We start from the raw sequence: 25202 nt of genomic DNA, 5'->3' as shown, positions 1-25202 counted from the left end.
TTTCAAGAGAGCCTGCGAGCAGATTGTTCAGCTCAATTACAAGATGTCTGACCTGCAGTCCAGATACAGTAAAGCCAAGAATGAAAATCACAGATCCTTCAGATACAGCCTCAGACTGAGACTTGCAGTCGTCGAGGGCCTTAGAAACATGTACTATGACTACGCTCACAACAAAGCCCAAACCGTTGCAGATCTGCGGCGTGAAATGTTTGGAGAGGATGTACAGATCATCTCCGACGACATGTCAGACTCCGGATCAGATGAGGAGTACTGAGCAGTTTCTACAGAAATGAAGTATACTGCAAAGGCTCTTTTTAGAGCCATCAAAATTTTTCGAAAAGATACCTTTATACAGCGTTAAATTGAAACGTTCACAAAAAATTCACAATTATAGAATTACACCATGCCCCCCCCCCCCCCCCCCCCCCACACACACACAATACACATGCAAACATATAAACATACATACAATTGTACATAAAACAAAACAAAAACAAAAAAAACACACACAAAAACATACAATTTTCCATTATCATATAAATGAATTACAAAATCACATAATTATACATACACGCCCCTTACATTCCGCCCCTTCTTATTCTATGCATGAACAGGTGCCCCCCGCTCCCGACAATTACAGTGACAGAAAACTAGTTTAAACAAATGACATCAACTTATAAGTATTAATAAAGACATAAATTAGAGAGAAAAAATACGAATAGCAAGTTATCATTTCAATTTTTCAATTTAAAACATTCATTTACTGACAAAACCGGAAAATAAACACTACTTACATGTCTACGGCCATATCACGTTGAAAGCACCGGTTCTCGTCCGATCACCGAAGTTAAGCAACGTCGAGCCTGGTTAGTACTTGGATGGGTGACCGCCTGGGAATACCAGGTGTCGTAGACTTTTTTTTTTTTTAAATTTTCTTTCTTCAACAACCTAAATTGGTTTCAATGCTATTAGTGATATTAATTCATAGGTAACAATTACAATTTACATGTATTAGGAACAAAATGTTTTTCAAGAAAAAAAAATCGTGAAACTCGTGCAGTCAAAGGGAGATAAGCACAACATCGTTTCCAGCACGTTTTGTACAGCTCATAGAAATCTACATGCATGTACCTGGTAAAAAGAAGGGGGAAAATATCTCCGATTAAAAGTTTATAAGAAACAAAATTTAGACATAACCGAATATCAATAAAAGTTAATTAACAAAATTAATTAATTATTTGCTTGCCTGAAAATCTCATTTTTTAAAGAGTACCCAGATAATTTAAAATAACGGAACATTTTCCGAGGGATAATTGTCAGTCCAAGCTCAGCAATCATGGCACTTGGCACAGCCGTTGAGACAGATAATAACTGTTTATTCAGGCGACGGGTGTCGCATTAGAAAATGAAACGAGTTTCTCAATTAGCAATGCCACTGTGCGCTATATAGCAAGGCGTGCGACAGGCAAGGGCATCACAATTCTTTCCACTGCAAATCGAATACATTACCAAACTACTAGTGCTACTATCAAGATGAGAGCTACCAAAGTTACTGGTTCCAGAAGAAATACCTTGGACAAGAGATTCTCTTTGATGGACAGCGAGCGCCGTTTCAAGAGAGCCTGCGAGCAGATTGTTCAGCTCAATTACAAGATGTCTGACCTGCAGTCCAGATACAGTAAAGCCAAGAATGAAAATCACAGATCCTTCAGATACAGCCTCAGACTGAGACTTGCAGTCGTCGAGGGCCTTAGAAACATGTACTATGACTACGCTCACAACAAAGCCCAAACCGTTGCAGATCTGCGGCGTGAAATGTTTGGAGAGGATGTACAGATCATCTCCGACGACATGTCAGACTCCGGATCAGATGAGGAGTACTGAGCAGTTTCTACAGAAATGAAGTATACTGCAAAGGCTCTTTTTAGAGCCATCAAAATTTTTCGAAAAGATACCTTTATACAGCGTTAAATTGAAACGTTCACAAAAAATTCACAATTATAGAATTACACCATGCCCCCCCCCCCCCCCCCCCCCAATACACATGCAAACATATAAACATACATACAATTGTACATAAAACAAAACAACAAAAAAAAAACACACACAAAAACATACAATTTTCCATTATCATATAAATGAATTACAAAATCACATAATTATACATACACGCCCCTTACATTCCGCCCCTTCTTATTCTATGCATGAACAGGTGCCCCCCGCTCCCGACAATTACAGTGACAGAAAACTAGTTTAAACAAATGACATCAACTTATAAGTATTAATAAAGACATAAATTAGAGAGAAAAAATACGAATAGCAAGTTATCATTTCAATTTTTCAATTTAAAACATTCATTTACTGACAAAACCGGAAAATAAACACTACTTACATGTCTACGGCCATATCACGTTGAAAGCACCGGTTCTCGTCCGATCACCGAAGTTAAGCAACGTCGAGCCTGGTTAGTACTTGGATGGGTGACCGCCTGGGAATACCAGGTGTCGAGATGGGACTTTTTTTTTTTTTTTTAAAAATTTTCTTTCTTCAACAACCTAAATTGGTTTCAATGCTATTAGTGATATTAATTCATAGGTAACAATTACAATTTACATGTATTAGGAACAAAATGTTTTTCAAGAAAAAAAAATCGTGAAACTCGTGCAGTCAAAGGGAGATAAGCACAACATCGTTTCCAGCACGTTTTGTACAGCTCATAGAAATCTACATGCATGTACCTGGTAAAAAGAAGGGGGAAAATATCTCCGATTAAAAGTTTATAAGAAACAAAATTTAGACATAACCGAATATCAATAAAAGTTAATTAACAAAATTAATTAATTATTTGCTTGCCTGAAAATCTCATTTTTTAAAGAGTACCCAGATAATTTAAAATAACGGAACATTTTCCGAGGGATAATTGTCAGTCCAAGCTCAGCAATCATGGCACTTGGCACAGCCGTTGAGACAGATAATAACTGTTTATTCAGGCGACGGGTGTCGCATTAGAAAATGAAACGAGTTTCTCAATTAGCAATGCCACTGTGCGCTATATAGCAAGGCGTGCGACAGGCAAGGGCATCACAATTCTTTCCACTGCAAATCGAATACATTACCAAACTACTAGTGCTACTATCAAGATGAGAGCTACCAAAGTTACTGGTTCCAGAAGAAATACCTTGGACAAGAGATTCTCTTTGATGGACAGCGAGCGCCGTTTCAAGAGAGCCTGCGAGCAGATTGTTCAGCTCAATTACAAGATGTCTGACCTGCAGTCCAGATACAGTAAAGCCAAGAATGAAAATCACAGATCCTTCAGATACAGCCTCAGACTGAGACTTGCAGTCGTCGAGGGCCTTAGAAACATGTACTATGACTACGCTCACAACAAAGCCCAAACCGTTGCAGATCTGCGGCGTGAAATGTTTGGAGAGGATGTACAGATCATCTCCGACGACATGTCAGACTCCGGATCAGATGAGGAGTACTGAGCAGTTTCTACAGAAATGAAGTATACTGCAAAGGCTCTTTTTAGAGCCATCAAAATTTTTCGAAAAGATACCTTTATACAGCGTTAAATTGAAACGTTCACAAAAAATTCACAATTATAGAATTACACCATGCCCCCCCCCCCCCCCCCCCCCCCCCAATACACATGCAAACATATAAACATACATACAATTGTACATAAAACAAAACAACAAAAAAAAACCACACAAAAACATACAATTTTCCATTATCATATAAATGAATTACAAAATCACATAATTATACATACACGCCCCTTACATTCCGCCCCTTCTTATTCTATGCATGAACAGGTGCCCCCCGCTCCCGACAATTACAGTGACAGAAAACTAGTTTAAACAAATGACATCAACTTATAAGTATTAATAAAGACATAAATTAGAGAGAAAAAATACGAATAGCAAGTTATCATTTCAATTTTTCAATTTAAAACATTCATTTACTGACAAAACCGGAAAATAAACACTACTTACATGTCTACGGCCATATCACGTTGAAAGCACCGGTTCTCGTCCGATCACCGAAGTTAAGCAACGTCGAGCCTGGTTAGTACTTGGATGGGTGACCGCCTGGGAATACCAGGTGTCGTAGACTTTTTTTTTTTTTAAATTTTCTTTCTTCAACAACCTAAATTGGTTTCAATGCTATTAGTGATATTAATTCATAGGTAACAATTACAATTTACATGTATTAGGAACAAAATGTTTTTCAAGAAAAAAAAATCGTGAAACTCGTGCAGTCAAAGGGAGATAAGCACAACATCGTTTCCAGCACGTTTTGTACAGCTCATAGAAATCTACATGCATGTACCTGGTAAAAAGAAGGGGGAAAATATCTCCGATTAAAAGTTTATAAGAAACAAAATTTAGACATAACCGAATATCAATAAAAGTTAATTAACAAAATTAATTAATTATTTGCTTGCCTGAAAATCTCATTTTTTAAAGAGTACCCAGATAATTTAAAATAACGGAACATTTTCCGAGGGATAATTGTCAGTCCAAGCTCAGCAATCATGGCACTTGGCACAGCCGTTGAGACAGATAATAACTGTTTATTCAGGCGACGGGTGTCGCATTAGAAAATGAAACGAGTTTCTCAATTAGCAATGCCACTGTGCGCTATATAGCAAGGCGTGCGACAGGCAAGGGCATCACAATTCTTTCCACTGCAAATCGAATACATTACCAAACTACTAGTGCTACTATCAAGATGAGAGCTACCAAAGTTACTGGTTCCAGAAGAAATACCTTGGACAAGAGATTCTCTTTGATGGACAGCGAGCGCCGTTTCAAGAGAGCCTGCGAGCAGATTGTTCAGCTCAATTACAAGATGTCTGACCTGCAGTCCAGATACAGTAAAGCCAAGAATGAAAATCACAGATCCTTCAGATACAGCCTCAGACTGAGACTTGCAGTCGTCGAGGGCCTTAGAAACATGTACTATGACTACGCTCACAACAAAGCCCAAACCGTTGCAGATCTGCGGGCGCGTGAAATGTTTGGAGAGGATGTACAGATCATCTCCGACGACATGTCAGACTCCGGATCAGATGAGGAGTACTGAGCAGTTTCTACAGAAATGAAGTATACTGCAAAGGCTCTTTTTAGAGCCATCAAAATTTTTCGAAAAGATACCTTTATACAGCGTTAAATTGAAACGTTCACAAAAAATTCACAATTATAGAATTACACCATGCCCCCCCCCCCCCCCCCCCAATACACATGCAAACATATAAACATACATACAATTGTACATAAAACAAAACAACAAAAAAAAAACACACAAAAACATACAATTTTCCATTATCATATAAATGAATTACAAAATCACATAATTATACATACACGCCCCTTACATTCCGCCCCTTCTTATTCTATGCATGAACAGGTGCCCCCCGCTCCCGACAATTACAGTGACAGAAAACTAGTTTAAACAAATGACATCAACTTATAAGTATTAATAAAGACATAAATTGCCTTCTTTTATATTCTTGCGCGTAATTATATTATTACACTTCCCTTTGTATTTTTGATATTTAGTAATCCTCTCTCTCTCTCTCTCTCTCTCTCTCTCGTATTAATTGCACCTTTCATTGCTGTATTTACAAATACATGTACGGGGATACTTCAAATATACACAGACAATTAATTTGTAATAATTTGCTGCATCATGCTTTTGTGTGTTGCCAGTAAGATCCTGCATGTAACAAGAGTAGGTTTGGAAAAAATGATTGGAGCCTTGGACAAGAAACTAAGATCAGAACAAACAGGGTTCAGTCAGGACAGATCATGCACAGATCACATAGCCACATTATCCCTGAGAAGTCCATTGAATTGCAGTCTCCTCTCTACTCAATCTTCGTGGACTTTGAGGAGACATTGGACAGTGTGGACAGGTCAACCATCTTGGCATTAATGGCATATTACTAGTATGCAATTCCACCAAAATTCATAAGTATAATCAGGAATCAATATGATGATGTCATATGTCATATCATCGATAACGGGAAGCTCACAGATCCTTTTAATGTGGACACTGGAGTAAGACAGGGCTGCATGCTCTCACCTATACCATATTTCTGATAAAGTCATTGACTTGGTTATGCAGGAAACAACAAAGAGTTAACGTTGTAAGACCAGAATCCAGTGGACCTTCACCAAACAGCTTGAGAACCTGGATTTTGCAAATGACATTGACCTTCTCTCACACCAGGAACAAGATGCTCAGGAGAAACTAGCACATTGGCATCAGAAGTCCAAAAGGTTAACGTGGACCCAGTCGAAAAGCATAGCCAAAATCAGAGTCTGATGGCGTGGTGTGGTTGCGGCTTTATACTCCCAAAAGAGCGAACAGGAATAAGCCAAGCAAGTAAGTCAATTTGCTGAAAAAACCCTAATTCCTATTGTGTGTGTGTGTGGGGGGGGGGGGGTGTAAAATCGGTGAATAAAAAAAAATGTGAAAATAAGATAATGTTTTGTCTAGTTTTAAGTTGGTACAGGAATATTCGAACTAATCGAGCTCACTAAATGATACCACACCCCCCGCCTCCCATATGATTTTAATGGCAAAGTCAATGTTTTCCTCTGAGAGACCGAAATAAGTGTCAGATGACAAAGGTGAAAAAGAAGGTGAATATTGGCATTATATAATAAAAAAAACTTTTAAAGTATCATTAGATTTTATTCAGTGGTATAGGAGGAGTTGCGCAGGCACGTAGCATCGTATTTGAAAGAGGGGGGCCAACCAGAGAATTATTTTTTCTGCTAACCTGTAAATGAAGTGGACAAGCAACAAAAAAAAAGAAACTTGCCCGAACTCGAAAATCCTATTTCGTGAAGGGGGGGGGGGGGGGGGGTGTAGTGGCCAACTTTTTTCAAGGCCAACTTCCTTTCAATTCCATTTTTTTACCCGAAATATTATGTTTCGATCAAAAAGTAAAAAAAAAAAGAAAGTGCAGAATGGCCTATGTAACAAATAATCTGTGAAAGTCTCATTATTTCTTTTGAATGAAAGAGGAGTTGCGTAGGAGATGGGTACCCAAAAGCGTTACAGATGGACGTACAGACAGACGGACGGGCATTCCGCTTACTGTATACCCTCCCGCTTTTCAAGCAGGGGGTATAATGATTGTTAGTCTTCAAATCGATCATATTTACAGTACACATGAAACAAATTTAATCAAAATACAGTATTTTCTCAACTTTAAACCAAGGTTGTTTTTTTTTTCCAAAGTCAAATAGGAGGTCACAGTAGCACTATATAATAAATATCTGAAAGTCTCATCAAATTAATAAATCCTATTGGGAGGGGCTCCAACTTCTGTAACACTATACTATACTATGCCCCAACTTCTGTAATACTATACTTTATTCATATACTAGTACTCTATGGAGAGGGCTCATATAAGCTATGCCTGCTGCCCAATCCGTTTATGGAATTGTTACATAATAAAATATGTTCAAATCAAAATACTCTACTACATTTCTCTTATCTAACTAGATATACTTTATCAAAGAGTATGTGTGGGGGAGGGGCGGGGGGGGGGGGGGGGATGTGGTCTTACAATGAGCATATCAATAGACAAAGTTATATAGAAAATAAGTGGAGGCATCTTTGCTAACCAAGAGTTTATGATACGCTAATCTCCGCAGATTATTAGGAGAGTACAGTGTACTCAGAGTAGCATATCAGAAACCCTTCATTAGCGAAGACGAAGTGGATGTGGTCGACCCCACTGCCAGCCCACCCTCCACGCACGGTCGGTAGATGCTAAATGCCTGCAAAATGGAACCTTTGTAAATTTTCAGATTTGGGGATACAACTGATAACTAAAATTCAAATATTTTACAAATATGTCGGTCGATCGACCCACAGATTTACCCGATATCGATTCCATGGAAAAGCTTATCGACCGAGCACGAAGTGTAAGCTCGATATGCTTTTCCGTTAATTTGATATATCTATGGATTGACCGAAAAAAAGGTACATTTTAATTTCTTTTAGAGAATTTAACCAAAAAAATTGAAAATAGTATGAAAAACCCACAACTTTCCTCTATCATTTTTACCACAGACTAACGATACAAAAATGAGCGGTTTATCCAGAGACATAATAATAGATTATATGTCTCTGGGTTATCTTAATTTTTATGCGCCCGAATCGATAGATCCAAGGCGTATATTGTTTTTGTCCTGTCTGATTGTCTGTTTATCTGTTTGTCTGTCCTTCGGTTGTCAACTTTAACCTTCGCCATAACTTTTGAACCATGACAGTGATAGAGACTATTTGCATATATTTCGCATAACTTTTGAACCACCAATGATGCTCTTTCAAATGACACCAAGGTCAATGACCTTGTGACCTTGAATGTGACCTTTATGCTAAAAATAGATTTTACAAACTTTCTCCATAACTTTTGAACCATGACAGATAGAGACTTCATATTTGGTGTGCATACTCCACTAATGAAGTTCTTTAAATGACACCAAGGTCAATGACCTTATGACCTTGACTTATCTTCTGAAAATATTTTTTTGAACTTTGTTGCCGTCGGGTGCATAGTGTTTCACAAACACATCTTGTTTACCTTTGTATTGATAGAGTAATGTAGAAAATGTAAAACTTTTAAGGACAACATTTGATTTATTTTATTTAGGAAAAACATTGTGACTATGCACTACAGTATTTTATTATGATTTCACATAAATCAAATTCTTATTCAAGGCATTGTCACGCCCAACCAATTATTACAGAACTTCATAATTATAAAAAAAGAAAATGATTTTTCCTAGAAACATCAACTTGAGTTATACATGTATACTTGAGTTGTATTGTGAAGTCAGCACTTTTGTTATTTTCCATTTTTAGAAATATAATATCATTTTGTTATACATGTATATATCACCGGAACCCCCCCCCCCCCCCCCAATCAAATTCGGGGCTTATTGGACATTTTTTTCACAAATCATATTTATTACACTTATTCATCACGTGTAGAATAGGAAAAAGTTTTTAACCCCTCCCCCCACAAAATATTCGCTTCACAAAAAAATACCCTATATACATTATAAAGAAGCAATGTATAGAATGTATAGTAGGATATTTTTGTGTATTTTTTCATCATGTGAGCACGTCTGAGCCAATCAGGGAGCTTAAAATAATAGGAAAAAATAATTTTAGATGCATAATTACAACCCTGTACACTTCATATCAGGCTTGCTGGCCTACAGACTTAACAGAGCAATGTAAATATTAATATTTTCAATAAAGGGCCAGTTAGGATTTTATGAATATTTTATCAGTTATCTACTAGTAGACGTGTATCAAAAAGCGGAATAACCGTTATCTTGTTTCATCTACCAAAGTGAAGCAGTAATCGGCGTATATCTGATGCATCAAAATTGGAATATTTGCTTTTGATATAGTTTTCATAAGTCATTTGATGGGGTCGTTGATTCTGTGGGTACATATTGGGTTTGTTCCTAATGCTGGAGAGGGCCTTAGACAGTACGCTGAGATCATTCCGTATAGACAGCAGTTTCTCCCTTGTGTTGATTGTTGGATACTCTGATTCGTCTTGCAAATATTCCTGGCTTTTAATGTCTCCAAAGTGCACGTCACTTTGGGGGTTACCGAATTTCCTGAAATCGTAAAACCCAGCATTCACGGTACATACAGAAGCAAGAACGAAAACCAAAAGACGCATGGTAGGTCCCCTGAAATTAAAAGTAACACACATGATAAATTTGTTTTTGTTAAAACACCTGATGCGACGCCTGACAATATTTCATCCATTGCATATGCAATGGTCATTGAAAAAATACACATTAATTAAAACTCGCATCCCAATTATTTATCAGAATGCCTTAAATATCACTTAATTAACAAATTTTCGCAGCAGTTTTCTCTACAATTACTTTTCCCAGATGCTTATAAGCGCCCATTCCAATTTTACTGCAGTATAGTCAAATAAGGGTTTTGTAGTCGAGTTTGAAAAAATGGTACTGAAAGAAGTACAATCTACCCCTCCATGAAATATACTGTATACGTTTTTTTAGTTTGTACAAGTTTCATTTTTTTCTTCCATTTTCTTTCTTGGCTTGTTAGGTTTTATTTCAGGTAAGAATATTTTTGTTCTCTCTACATAGACGAATATTGTTTTCCCCCTCGCAAAAGGAGTTAACGTAACTGTGTGTACACTGTACGAGGTGATGCTCTTTGCGGTGCCCTTTTTATATAGCTCACCTGACCCGAAGGCTCAAGTGAGCTTTTCTGATCAAAATTTGTGTGTTGTCTGTCGTTGTCGTCGTTGGCGTTGTTGTAAACTTTTCACATTTTCATCTTCTTCTGTAAAACCGCTGGACCAATTTCAACCAAACTTGCTACAAATTATCCTTGGGTAAAGGGGATTCAAGTTTGTTCAAATGAAGGGCCACGCCCACTTCCAAAGGGAGATAATTATGAGTTAGTGAAAAATTAATGGCATTTTTAAAAGAAATCTTCTTCTCAAGAACCACTGGGCCATTAAAGATGAAACTCATGTGGGATCATCCTCAGGTAGTGTAGATTCAAGTTTGTTCAAATCATGACCCCCGGTGGTAGGGCGGGGCCACAATGGCCGATGAAAGTTTTACATAGAAATATATAGGAAATTGTTTAAAAAGTCTTTTTCACAAGAATAGAAAAGACATGAAAGATCACATTTATATGGAAGCATTCTCAGGAAGTGTAGATTCAATTTTGTTCAAGTCCTGACTCCTGGGGGTAGAACATGGCCACAGTGTAAGTTCAAATGTATATATAGAAATATATAGGAAAATTCTTTAAAAATTTCTTCTCAAGAATAGCAAAGGCATAAATGATCATATTTTTATGGAAGCATCCTCAGGTAGTGGAGATTCAGATTTGTTCAAATCATGACCCCAGGGGATAAGGCGGGGCCACAATGGCCGATCAAAGTTTTACATAGAAATAAATAGAAAAATTCTTTAAAAATCTTCTTCTCAAGAATAGCAAAGCCATGATTAGTCCTATTCATATTCTCAGGTTGTGTAGATTCAATTTTGTTCAAGTCATGACTCCTGGGGGTAGGACATGGCCACAGTGTAAGTTCAAATGTAAATGTCAATAAAGCCACAGGTATAGTCAAAGAAATATGCAAACATCCTTAGTTAGTGGAGATTCAAGCTTGTTCATATCATACCCTCTCCATGTTAAGGATAGGTTGGGACCACTACTGGGTTTAAACTTTTCAATAATAAACTGATTTCTGCTTTTTTCTTAGCAATATTGCTCAGGTGAGCGACGTGGCCCACGGGCCTCTTGTTTTATCTAGAATCTGAATACGATTGATGGACACAATTGATATACAACTTGTAAAGTGATAAGCATGTAATTTTAACAATTCTATACTTAAAATTAATTGTTTTGTCATCAAGCGTGTAGAAAAAAAAGTGCGGAGAACCAAGTGGGACAGACAGACAGCTAACAGACGCTGTAGAAACGTAACAGCACAAGACTCTTCGAGGAAATGTATAGAAGATTTTGCTTTCTCATGCACAAGACTTTATTTAAGAATTAGAAAATTCAGCTTTGAAAAAACTTCTGTTTTTCCGTCGTATCTGATTTATATATTTGCATCATCTCTTAGGAAATGCCCAATTCGAACGGAGGTGGTATAAATATGTTTATCTCACATAAAAAAATATTCAGATATCCCTGAGAAACTAATTTCATTACATTCATTCTTTAATCATTTATATCAAAATTGTTTCAATTTTATTTATTTATCAATTTAAATCCATAGTTTTTATTTATATTTTGAACATTTACATACCTGCAGTCCTAGAATTTAGAGTCCGAAGAACCGTCTAGATATAATTGCTTAAAATGCTCAATGAAACAACTTTATATAAACCCTCTCGTTGCATTTTTATTTAGTAATACTTACCTCTATATAGCGAGAAATTAATTATCGCCCACAGTGAGGTATTTTAGTGAACGTGACGCAAAGCTGTTCACGGTGAAGAAATTTTCGACTTCCAACACCAACCTGATCTGAGCAGTTTTTCAGAAAATTAAGTGATTCACACATTTTACCCGATCTTATACAATTTAACGATTTTAATATTCAGTCTTGTTTGCATTGCCACCCAAATCACGAATAAGACTGAAATACAAGACCAATGTCCATATCCTGAAATAGAGTGGCGCACAAAACTATCTTTCATAGACTGAAATAGACCAATATCCATAAAGTGGAATTGACATACAATTGACAAGTTTCCACATTTCCACAAAGAATGTCAATTAGAAAGCGCATTTTAAAGTCAAATCATAACTTAGCCAACCTCATTTACAGAAGTTTAACTGAATGCGAGTTAGTTTATCTGAATTTGAAAAGTACATGTACTGCTTAAGGTTAATTCATAAACCCTCTGCTCACTCATATAAAATGTTGCTTGAACCTTAATGATTTTCCTAAAGAAATGTATTTTATAAAGAAAATACAACTAATTATAACATAGCTTGCGGGGCAAAATTGGAAAAAAAAAAGACATTTCAACTTGGCAAATCTATAACGCATATTACGGAATACCTAATATTTGCACATGCAGGTACTGAAAATCTGCAATTCTTCAGTATGCTAAATTTTCGGAAAACCGGCCCATCCCTCTAGTCAGGCCATTTTATTCAGTCCGGCAGCTGTCCGGTTTGGAGAAGTTTTACTGTAATAGACATTTATGTCATTAAAAGTTGTCTTTCTTATCAGAGTATCAATTAACCTTAAAATAAGTTTGTTTATCTGAACAAGTAACTATAGGAACATGCCTGTTCATTGAGATATTAAAAACATCAAAGATCGAAAGCAAATCATTCATTTAATCATTTTTGGTCAAAACGAGAAAATTGAATACCGGTAATCTATACTTTAATTCCTGGTTCAAGGAATAAAGGTCATAGTAAAAAATGCACGTGTACGAATTTTAAACCATTTATTTTTTGTACATTGTACACTACAAAAATGCATCAATTGTGATAGGACAACAGGTATCATCAACCTATTTGAGTCCCCTTCAAACACAGCTGAAAAGCACCTGCTTCAGGGAAGAAGTCTAATCATTTCTGAATTGAAAGGTAAATCTAAAAAATTAAGGTAAACAAATACTGGGTATATATGTAAAGTAATTGTATTTTTTTTTAAATGACGAATACGCAATTTACAGGAGATAAACAATAAAAATTTTTGACATGTCCTTACTCATGCTTACCTCGGAGACAGTTTGTGAAAGGACGATATAAAGTTTATGAACATTTATCTGAAAACGTGATAAATTTGGAGACAATTGCAAGTAAGGGGCTTAAATCTCAATCTCGTGTTGTCAAAGACATTCAATGTTTGTAAATGTAAATACCGGTATTTGAAGTTGATGCCGCACACGAGGACATCAATTAATCTTTTGTTCCCTTTTCTTAATATGATTTAAACAAAAAGACAACACGTATCTTTTCTTTATTATGTACAGAGAGCATTGTAGGACAGACATTTTAGAAGTTTTATAAAACCACAGTCTACGAATTTTCAATCTACGTAAAATCTCTGGTAACATGTTAAACATCTGCAGAACTGTAGCTCTCCGAAAAAAATATATTGACAGACGGTCCGTCAATATTTTTGTTTTCGAGAGCTACAGGTCTGCAGCTATTTATATCAGTGAAGCCAGAAACAAAATCTAAATATTATATAAATTTTCACTTTTAAAATAGCAAGAGTAACAGATAATTATTGTAGTCGTAATTTTCAAAAGTGTCTTGGAGATTGAGTTTGCTCCAAAAGGCGTTATCAAACGTCTTAGCGCCACAAGGTTATGTAATAAAATTGTGGCTTGTTAAGTTTAGAGACGGAGAAAAAGATACAAAAGTGACATATATAACACACTATGACACTAGTGAAGAAGTTATTTTAAATAGAGTAGGAGATTCTACGACTTTTTTTACCTTCCTGCCGGAAATAGTAACGGCTATAATACAGTTAAGTGGAACTTGTGTGTTAAACTCGTTAAATTCAGAAGTTGGGGAAGGTTTTAGGTCAAGTTCGACTAACTTTATGTACTGTATTTTCTGCGTTTTACTAGGAAAATGAAAAGAAATCTATACCTTAAGGTTGGCTGAAATTAATTCTCCGTTTATCGTCACCTATAAACTTCAAAACCTACGAGGGTGGGAGGAAAAAATTAAGCAAACAAAATTTTTCACACATATGAGTCTTTACCCATTTACATGCATTAAAATACTACAAATATTTGTAATCTTATACAGGCTTTTATTTAAATAATCATTTTCAGTTAAACTGTATCTATCTTTAAAAGATACATGTGCTTCGATTGATCAGCCTCATCTCATAAATATTGTCTATTTGTATGGAATGTAGTTTTATAGGCTAGCTGCTTAAAGTAGGAGCAATTAAACCAGAACAGAAACATTATAAAAACTGGATTTGTCTGTTCGAACTGCTCATTTAACCGAAACCTTCGCCCACAGAATCAACTTTGGACAGGCAAACGAAGAGGAACTAAATTGTTTTCCATGTCTAATTGGACAACCCTCGTATATCTAACTTTATAAGAGGTTATTAATACCATATTTATGACACGTATAATAACAAAAATCAGTTTTGCAAATAGACACACTTCATATCGTTTGGTTCGATGGTAAAAAAAATGATTCTTAAAGTTCATATATTTACTTTCATTATCTAAGCCGAAGCATTTTAGAGGTATATATCGCATACATGCAGGACGAAAAATATGTAACGGCGAGTGCAGTTGTAAATTGGAAGAGAAGCTTTCAAAAAAATAAATGTCGACATAACTTGAAGGTTCTCACAGGTTAAAAAAAATCAGATTTAATGAACCATTGTAAGTACATTAGAATGTGTACCTTTCTTTGAAATAAAGACAGAAAACAAACATTCTGATACTTATAGCATTGTATAAGCAATACTGATAAAAACATGTAGGCAGAGCAAAAGCCTTAAGAAATCTGTAGCCCCCTTCAGTTTAACTGGTAGGGAACTTAACAAGAATATCTGCATGGCATGCGCAGACAATTATAAATACGTAGTATTTAAAGGAAAACAGAGCATAAGTTAACATTAAAGTAACTACATTTTGTACATTTGCTCACATATAAAGGGAAGCTTAAGACCCTCCGGTCCTGTGAAATAAGAATAGTCTTTCTCGGGATGCCATTTCCATTCAACTTCTTTAAAAACCAACGATAAACCAAATACACCATCAGGAAGTCCCTGGGTGGATCCAGGAACCCAGCGGGTGTAGTTCATAGGAGTGCCATCTTCATAGAACATTTTGTCCGATTGTTTACTTAGGACATTCACTCTTATCTTGACATTGTCTCCCATGTCCTTCTCTGAAAAAAGAGTTTTTACACATTTCAATAATAGTTTGATTTTTTAAAAAATGTTTTATCAATTTTATTTATCATTTATTTATTTATCAAGTACAATGGACACATGTGAGGTAAAACATGGGAAAATACGGGAAAGGAGGCTAGCGCAAGAGAAACATGCCAATTCAGAGAATTACTTTGGGTTCTTTTTAGTCAAGGTGCAATGACTTCTGGCATATTGTAGCTATCTTTTCTGTCCATCATGCTAAAAAAAATTATTTATATCATTGTGCAAAATAGTGTTTGAAGTTAAACTTCGTGGTCTAGATTGTGAGGTTAAAAAAATCATGGAACATTTGGAAATGCCTTGACACAGGTAAAGCTCACGTGAAGTACGAAAGCCAGTCTCTTACGGTGCAAAAATTGAGATGGTCACCCATCCCCTTTTTTCAGACCTGCGAGTATCAGATCAGTCTTGCCCCATGATCCCTTGCACTTCGTTATTGGAAGTGCAAGGGATCATGGGACAAGACTAGATTCAGATCTGCAACTGTTATAATTATAAATACAGTACATTGATTGCCAACAGTACCTGGGTGAATTCTTTTCAAATTCAGATAATCTCCATATGAATCTCCGTACCACAAAAATAACTCGGTACGTGGAGTTATGTCCCTTGTTGTCATGTAGAACACCAGTCCCTCGCACGGGAAGCCGTGTACGTTTTCCTGTGTTGTGTGTGCAGCACAGTTGACATAACGGAGCCAGTTACCGAGCTCTGGAGATGTAGCATCGATTTTGTAAACGATATCGTCAGTGCTTCTCACCTAATTTCAGAAATAATTAATACTGTCAAATCACTGGACATAATTATTAAAGTAGATGTAAAAGCATTTCTGATCCCTTGGCCTTAACCTTGATGTATAACTTGCACGTTGCATTTGAAAAAAAAATTATGAAGACCCACTTTTTCAAAGAGTTATCACAGAAGAAAAAACAATAAGAAATGGAAATATTGATTTATAATGGCTAATGCAGCATTTCATGTAAAGGTTGTTGAAAGACATGCAATAATTATGGTACCCCCACTTCCTTCCCATTTCATCTGAGAAACTTTATTTTTTTGTTTGAAAGGGTAATGTACTTAAACAATTGCTAAGGAGATTTTTTTTACTTCACTTTCATTTTTAAGAATATTTATTTTTTTGTTTAAAGGACCTCGATCTGTACACTGATGGAAATTTTCTGAACATTGAAATCCAACTACACTTACCACCCACGAGTATAACCATGAGTAGTTATTGCAGCGGGCTTTAATCTTACAAGCATCTGCAATGTTGTACTCGATCCCTTCATATTCATCCAAAACTGTAAACTTGGGTATAGGAATATCTGACCAAACCCCTAGTCCCGCGTCAGGGATACCGGACAGTGATATATAAAAACTCTCTGGAGTTGTCTTGTTGGCGTGAGTAGATGCAGGGGATTCAGTCCGTGTCTACAATCGTTTAGAAGATTGTTTAAAGTACTCCAAGAACAGGATATTTTGAACGTATATTTTTTCAACCGCAATTAACGTGACTTCATGGATTATTAATTTGTGACGTACACTAGCTTATATGCAAAATTGTGAAAAAACTAATGCATTACAATTTTCCTTATTGTATATACATATGTAATATAATCGCATGTCTACTAAAAAAGAAAAGAATCACATTTTGATCAATTTGAAAAAGCTTGCCTAATAATTTGAAGAATTGAATGAGAAGTAATCGAATATAAGTTGCATATGTTAATCTAGTATTACCTTGCTCTTCTTTATAAAGGTAAAGGAAGGGACATTTCTTCTGAATTTTCGGTATTCCTCACAAACTATATGACAAAATATACTTTCGTTTATACACATGGACAAAAACTGTTTTTATAACTACTTGCATGTGGTATGTTGTAAATTTTGAAATAACCAGGTGGCAGTAAAGACAAAATTTACAGAAATACACATGTATGTACATGTACATGTAAATGGGATACATGTACGACTGGATTAATATATGTAAATGAACCTACTTTGTTTGTAAATGATGCAAAGAAGATGGGCGCATTTGGCGTGTGATCTGCAGGAATCATTTGTACGAAACACTTATGGTTTAAATGTCCATGATTTGGTTGGCTGAACACAGCTTGTCAGAGTTTACAAACACGTCCATGGGTTTTTTTTTTCAGTTAGTTTGAAAGTGTGAGATTGTAACATTTTTGTCCGTTTTTCCTAGGGGGTACTATAACAGTTATGTTTCACAAAAATAAACACCTAAAATATTTAATGCATATATTGATGCATGATACGTGTACATGATGTACATTATATAGATATATCCAAACTGAACCATATTTTCAAAATTTTAATATATCAACATAAAACGAAACTGACAAAATAAATGGTTGTTTGCATGTAAAAAAAAAATTAACGCCCCATGCAAATTTTCGATGTACACTGCAATGAGCTATCACCGCTACTACACAGATCATTTTAAAAGGACAAAGAAGCACCACATTCACACATTTTTTTGGGGGGGAAAATTTTTTAAAAAAGTGTATTCGTTTCTTTGAATTAAAATACACACAAATAACGTTTCAAAATCATGGAGAGAAGAAAAGAAAAATTTGATGTTTGAAAATGTACCATTTTGTACCAAATGTCTGATCTGGCCAATTTTCAAGTTATTTTTTTAGAAAATCAAAACTCAATTTCGGGAAAATATTTTCCTTTTTCATAAATAAAAAAAATCTTAAAATTTCATGTGACATGTGGATAAAATTTTCACTTTTCAATTACGCCCAGATTCCTGCCGAATGCCAATCAAAAGCGCCCTCGTTCTTTATGGCAATGTCATTGAAGTTTAAATAAAAAAAAGAGGGATTCGGGAAAAAAATTAATAAATAACAGACAAATAATTATATTTACTTTTTTCATATTCTTCAAATTAAGAGAAGAGATACTGATTGAAGATGAATTTTTACAGAAAACCAAATATTGACAGGTACTTACATTTCTTTGACACTTCTGCTATCTCGTTCATTTCTTGAAGTGATGAATGAAGATTAGTCTAAACTCAAAATAAATAAATATTAAACCATGCCTGTTACATATATATACTAGACCTATGTAGAGTTCAATAAAAACACACAAGAAACTCACCATGCACAGAAATCGTACCACTTACCTCTCTGCTTTCTGGTTTTCGAAAAAAATCTAATTCTGTGAAATTAAAAAGGGAAAATACAATTCCTAACATTTTTTTTATTTAATCACACAATGTAATTTTTGTCTGAAATAATACGAGATAATTGTCTACGTATACTACATGAGTTATGTATTAAATAAATGTTTGTCTTCTCCCGACTCGGTCTGAAAATACTGGGTTGGTAGGTAGGTAAGATTTTTTTCCCCCAGAAAATTCCATTTTCAATTTGCTATTTTTTTTTAATTATACACTGTACTTTTCCAGAGTACATATTAAAAATACTTCCTGGAGGTTAAAAAAGTTTTGAGTCAGCAGGTCGGGAGAAGGTAACAAAAACAACTTTTTAAAAGATGGCCCGACCTTGGATGTACTGTGTGATTGTGTATTCTTTCTCCCTGGAGTCTAGGACCAGCATTCTCCCTCCCTGTTCTTTACATGTCTTTATCGAGTCCGCAGCTGACATCGGAACCTCGTGTAAAGAAATGCACCATTTGACCACTCTTTGAAACCCTCTTTTACATTGAGCTACACCGCCATCAACTTATATGAAAGTCATAATAAATGAATGAATAAGAGTATTTGAATAAATAATTGAACATATATAAATTATTTATATAACTTCTAATTGGGGAATTGCACGTACTTGATAAAGACACTGTGAGTAGAATTATGAACCAGAGGATGTGATCTGTATTATTCAATGTCGGTAATAACATCAGTTCTCATGAGGGTATCTGGAAAAAAAACCCAGAAAAGTAGAAAAAAAAAACTTAACAGTATTAAAGGGGAAACCATTTTGAACATTAACTTTTATTCTCTACTTGGAAACCTTGTACATGGCGTTACTTTATCAATTCATTGCTGTAAATTCTGACCCTACTCCCCCCGCGCGCTTCACAAAGATCGCACACATAAATTCGAATTTTTCTGTTACGAAGACATATTCATTTACAAGACGTATGATTTTTGATATACGGTGCACGCACAATATTCCTTATTTCTAAGGGATTCTCTGCTGAAGAGTTTTTGTTTCCGATTTGCAGAAAGATACATATAGTAATCCCGCGTAAGCGTACGTAATGCTATTATTGAGTTACACAGCATAAAACTATTAGACTAGTTCTAAAAGTCATTGTGTTTTAAATATTTTTGTGGGATTCATGTCACTTTTAGGCGAACAAGCAAATATTACACGAAGATCAACACACGCACTTGATGCCAGACTGAACCCCATCCCCCTTTTTCCATTTTTTTCTTCTTCAATCTGGGGTCGACACATTTTTTTCCTATTTTTGTGTTTTCATATGCACTAGACGATATCGATAATGTAACCTTTTTGTCTCAATAAGCTGTTCTTCAATATATCGCTTTCGACGTCGACTTAAAAGAAAAAAATGGGGAAAAAACGGGCGGGCCCGGGGATGTTTCCAGCCCCCAGGGGCCTGTGAGGATCACATGATGTGTCCCCTCTTCCCGAAATAACCAAACGAAGATTATAAATCAGTAATTACTGTAAAATCACATATTTTCGTGGGGTCAAACTTTTGTGGTTTGAGTAAAAACTCTTGGTTTGTTGGGATTTGAATTCGTGGATGAAGTTTTGTTGAGTAGTTATGTATGTAACATTTTACAGCTGAGTACCCGCATGATCTGTTTATGCAACAAAAAACGATAAAAAATGTTTTTAATGTCAAAAATCGGCGAAGGAACTATTTGAATTTTAATTGATTAATTTGTGGAGGATGGAGTACCTTCGCCCTCTTAATATTATAACCCCTACCCCTTATAATTTTTGCTTTAGTTGAGATATAAAATTTTTGAAGGATGTGATACAAGTACTAGTGCCACTTTCTCAGCCCCCCTCCCCCTCCTTAGAAATATATTAATGTATGGCTTTTGGACCCCAACCCTACCATAATATCCGAAAGTTTTCTACATACCGGTATTTGATTTGAATTACAGGGATTGTTCTTACCTTTTCGGAGACTGTGGTTAACCGAGATATTAATCATGCAATTTACCGATATGTACCATGGAGTACTCAATATGTCGGAATTGAAGGAAGAATGCTCATAATATACTACTGCAATAGGGGGTAACTGTGTTGGCTTGCATATTACAACACACAGTCAGCCATCTGCTAAAAACAACACAATCATGATTAATTCTCTATCAATCAATAATATATGCTGATTTTGCATATTTGAAAAGTCGTCTTTCAAAGAAACTAGAACGCATATTAATTGTGCACCGACCCCGTCTTTTAAAATCCTAAGTTGGGTGTGCATGTACTTAACAAAAAATGAACGAATGACTTAACAATAAAATGCTTGGATCTACATTATATATCAGATAGGAGGTTGTTAACCATTTTTTGTCGGACATTTAACAAAGTACGTTTTTTAAAAAATATGACACTGACTCAAAAGTGGATGTTTCCAGAAACAATGCTTTACAGTTAATGTTACAACACATAGAGAACCTTTATCCATTGGTACTCACGCACCTGAAACAACCGCAAGATTAACAGCTAGCGTGAGCCCCCCCCCCCCCCAAAAAAAAAAAGATGATCTATTATAATTTAGCATTGTCTAAATAAAATGCAAAAGTACCATACAGTTTCTATATTTATCTTAAAACTTCTGTTTATTCACTGCTAGCTGAAGAGATAAAAGGAAAAAAAATGATAAAAGGAAAATTCAGTGTTGGGAGTTATTTCACTCATGAGATAGATTTTTAAAAAAAAAAACTTTTACTCGTGCTTTGCACGATACATATACACGTGTATGGACTACCTTGTGCATCTAATATGTAAATTCTGGTGATTTTTTTTTTTAAAATTATTGTTAATTATTACTATTTAATGTTTTTTTTTTTATTTGTTTGTTTATCCCTGTGTTTAGGTTTATTTATTTATTTATTTATTTATTTCTCTATTTATTTATTTATTTATTTATCTATTTATTTATTTATTCATTCATTTTAATTGTCTTTTTATTTCTGCTCGATTTTTGGTTTAAAACAAACATTTCATAAAAAAAAAAATCCGTAGCCCACTCTAAACATGTATATTATAAAAACATACCTTTAGGTTTTTTTTAAATTATCAAATAATTGTTTGGGGGGAGGGATTTTTCGGGTTGATATTATTTAGGGCCTATACTTTACATAACGAAAACGAAAATGTTATGAAAGATAGTTTATGGGGGGGAAATCGTAAAGATTCAAGGGTCTACATTGCGGAGGAGGCCCTGTCCTCACGTATTAAACATGGAGCAAAAAAGGCTAGTCAAGGTGTATCTCGAGCCTCGTATCTCAGGTGCAAGACGGAACCTTTTTTTAAATCGGACTCGGGACTCAAAACATTCGTACTTCTCTGGTTTCATTAGTAATTGAACCAAGGTAGTTGTTCCGAGAAAGCAAATCATTGGAAACATCTAGGTTGTTTACAAATGGCGGAAAGGGAAAGATTATCGGAAATCTAAACAAAATTGACGAACTAATGCGTAAGTAACACACTGTTATTTACATCTACCAACAATACAGTAGACTTATTCAACGAAATCATCAGTAAGTTTCAATTTGCTCTTGTTATGATTCACGCCTGCTAATCGATCACTTGCACAACCAGCAGTTGTGTATAACAATCAAAAGAGATCGATTTCCGGTTGTGCAGTTGATGCAAATAATTCCAGTGCACAGGTAGTAAATGGACTCGATTCAGACAATAATTGATATTTTTATTAAAATATAAGAATGTGATTCCATGAGCAATTTATTTTTCTTTGATTTTACACTCTCATAAAATGCAGTGATTGTCGATTTATATTTGTTTTGAAGCAAGGGCTGGTAGAGCGAAAACGCTGATTGAAAACAGTATTCGCCGACTAAAATTCGTTTTAATCTCACCTAACCTTGAAAATTCAATGTCCACCATGAGTATGCTTCCTATTATGTGTATAATTTGACAAATATTCGCAGAAAATAACATTGGTTGTGCATGCGATCATTCAGTTGTGAAAGAGATCTCGGGTTATGCATGAGATTTTCAAACTTTACGAATAAAATTAAACATTATATAATTATAACAAAAATTTAAAACATAAAACTATAGAATTTTCTTGCAAATAAGTTGAATTTGTGAGAAAAAAAGATATATAAGATAAGTAAACTGTTGAAGTAGATCTGTTAGGGGAGCTAGGGGGTTAAAGTTTCAGTTACAATCAATATATATAATTACAGTAAAAAATTATGTGTATATTATTTAAATCATAAATCTTGTGTGAATTATCCAATGCATCTTTAATATGACTATTCCGTATGCAAAAAAAAAAAATAATAATAATAAAATTAATAATAAAAAAAGAGATAAAATAAAATAAAAAATTAAAAAAAAAAATGGCATATACTGGGCAGTATATCATTTTCTTTCAATTGTTTAACTCAAAGACATACCTTACCTTTATTTGACGGTACTTCAACAAAAGTGGGTAAAAGTGCTGTCTGTGAAAAAAATAAGAGGCAGGCTCTCGATGATATGTGTTTGCCAAGGGGTAAATATTTTCTGGTGTTTTGAAGCTAGGTATCATGAATTTTGTTATCTGGAAAGGATCAAGATGACAACACCACATTACAGGTGCTTCTGGACAGGACCCCCCCCCCCCCCCCCGGACTTCTTGGACACTTTTTATATCACAAATTATATTTATTACATTTATTCATCATGTATACTATAGGGGAAAAATCGTCAAAAATCCAAAAAAATCGTTCAATAAAAAATATCCCTATTAAACATTCCAAATAAAATTAATGCAAAGCATCAAATCAGCCGCAAAGTTTATAATTTCAAAAATTACTAGTACTTTCTTTATTTCAAAGGCATCAATGCATGGGAAGCACAAAATATTCAAAGCTGAAATAGATCAATTTCATTTCAGTCTGTCTTCAAAGCAAAAATAAATAAAATGTTTTTTTAATTAAATAGAAATTTTAGTGCATTTGTTCATCAAATGGAGTCATCAATGAATCAATAAAAAAGTCAATGATGAATTATAAGAATGTATGAATGAAGATGTAGGTCTCTCAAGATGAACCACAGGCCGAAACCCTGGATCCTAATCACGTGATAATACCCATGGTTTCTGCAGTAGGCTAATCAAGGCGCGTAGTTTGATGCAAAAAATTTAAGAAAAATATTTGTTGTCACATCTGTAGCACATTCAAAACAATTTTTACTACAGTGTTGTTGATAAACTTTTTCAATTTTTATTCACCTTGCAACTTTTACCACTTCATTATTATCTGGAAAATCATGACGATTTCCTTTCATATCTTGATTACTCCCTGGTTGGGGAGTACCTATTGTAAACTCTTTCTATATAACCATATATTATTAATTACCCAATTAGAAATGACAATGAAATTGTAACAACAACAATAAATGCTCAGTTTAAAGAAAGTTTTTAAAATTAAGATTAGTTTACAGAACTAATGAAAAATAACGCCTCATTTCCCTATATAAGAGATCGGCTGCTGCTGCTGAGAGTACATCATTGGCGGATCTAGAAGGTGGTTCCTGGGGTTGGACCCCCCCTCTATTTGATTAGAGAGAGAGTTATGTAACACGGATATTTTATTACGTCTAATATTTTGAATAAAATAAATACTTTGAATTAAAAAAAAATATTTCGAATAAAATAAATACACTGTACATGTTGTTCAATCTCTGTCCTTTCTGATCGCTATAAATAGAGTTCCCTCGTTTAATATGCTTTCCTCCGAGTACCGTCACATGCAATGAATCCGAGCCCTGCTTGCTTGTTTGTGTTTTTGTTTTGTTTGTTTGTTTTTTGCTTGTCAAAGTCCCCCATAGAACTGTTGAAAACTCAGTGTTGCCAGGTTTGAAGTGCCTATATGCATGAGTGTTGGACACCTGGACACCCCCCCCCCCCTTTTTTTCAAAAATTGCTAGATCTGCCCTTGTAACGTCTTCATATTATAGACAATATTTAAAATTTTATAATTACCAAAAATAAAATAGTGTAAGAGGTGAATTATGGAGATTGTATAATACTTGCGTAACTTTTTATCCTTTATCTCATGCATAACCCGAGATCTCTTTCACAACTGAATGATCGCATGCACAACCAATGTTTTTTTCTTCGAATATTTGTCAAATTATACACATATCGAAGTCTCAGTTTTGGTGGATAGGATGCACTTGTTGCATACTCATGGTGGACATTGAATTTTCAAGGTTAGTTGAGATTAAAACGAACTTTAGTCGGCGAATACTGTTTTCAATCAGCGTTTTCACTCTACCAGCCCTTGCTTCAAAACAAATATAGTCGCTAATCGACAATCACTGCATTTTATGAGAGTGTAAAATTAAAGAAAAATAAATTGCTCATGGAATCACATTCTTATATTTTAATAAAAATATCAATTATTGCCTGAATCGAGTCCATTTACTACCTGTGCACTGGAATTATTCGCATCAACTGCACAACCGGAAATCGATCT

General features: G+C 35.0%; 1 protein-coding gene and 3 non-coding genes across 4 annotated transcripts; 3 read left to right on the top strand and 1 right to left on the bottom strand.

Annotated features, from left to right (window-relative positions):
• Positions 1 to 796: 796 nt before the first annotated feature.
• On the top strand, positions 797 to 915 carry LOC134271564 (5S ribosomal RNA). Its single transcript, XR_009993048.1, has one exon. It is a non-coding gene; the product is annotated as a 5S ribosomal RNA (ribosomal RNA).
• Positions 916 to 2394: 1479 nt separating this feature from the next.
• Positions 2395 to 2512, top strand: LOC134271563 (5S ribosomal RNA). The gene has a single exon (XR_009993047.1). It is a non-coding gene; the product is annotated as a 5S ribosomal RNA (ribosomal RNA).
• A 1491-nt stretch (positions 2513 to 4003) lies between these two features.
• LOC134271561 (5S ribosomal RNA) lies at positions 4004 to 4122 on the top strand. The gene has a single exon (XR_009993045.1). It is a non-coding gene; the product is annotated as a 5S ribosomal RNA (ribosomal RNA).
• Positions 4123 to 14728: 10606 nt separating this feature from the next.
• Positions 14729 to 20715, bottom strand: LOC134271553 (histone-lysine N-methyltransferase set-17-like). Its single transcript, XM_062753759.1, has 9 exons — positions 20656 to 20715; positions 19324 to 19414; positions 19041 to 19220; positions 18660 to 18694; positions 18485 to 18542; positions 17246 to 17310; positions 16712 to 16936; positions 16031 to 16265; positions 14729 to 15459 (listed from the first exon to the last, which is right to left on the bottom strand). The coding sequence occupies exons 2-9, from the start codon at positions 19394 to 19396 to the stop codon at positions 15194 to 15196; spliced, it is 1137 nt and encodes a 378-aa protein (XP_062609743.1). The 5' UTR covers positions 19397 to 19414; positions 20656 to 20715; the 3' UTR covers positions 14729 to 15193.
• Positions 20716 to 25202: the final 4487 nt, after the last annotated feature.

This window comes from Saccostrea cucullata, unplaced genomic scaffold, assembly GCF_032062105.1.
Source record: "Saccostrea cucullata isolate Sc308-1 unplaced genomic scaffold, CSIRO_AGI_Scuc_v1 ctg215, whole genome shotgun sequence".
NCBI classification, from domain to species: domain Eukaryota; kingdom Metazoa; phylum Mollusca; class Bivalvia; order Ostreida; family Ostreidae; genus Saccostrea; species Saccostrea cuccullata.
Note: the sequence above shows the minus strand (reverse complement) of the source record. Positions and strands in the feature narration are given on the sequence as shown.

What these genes read in the sequence shown, in the direction of transcription:
- LOC134271553 (XM_062753759.1), bottom strand. Translation starts at nt 19,396, where the DNA reads ATGTTATTACCGACATTGAATAATACAGATCACATCCTCTGGTTCATA. An exon ending in ACTCACAGTGTCTTTATCAA is followed by an intron (nt 19,221 to 19,323) that starts GTACGTGCAATT and finishes CTTTCATATAAG; the next exon opens with TTGATGGCGGTGTAGCTCAA. An exon ending in CATGGTTATACTCGTGGGTG is followed by an intron (nt 16,266 to 16,711) that starts GTAAGTGTAGTT and finishes TTCTGAAATTAG; the next exon opens with GTGAGAAGCACTGACGATAT.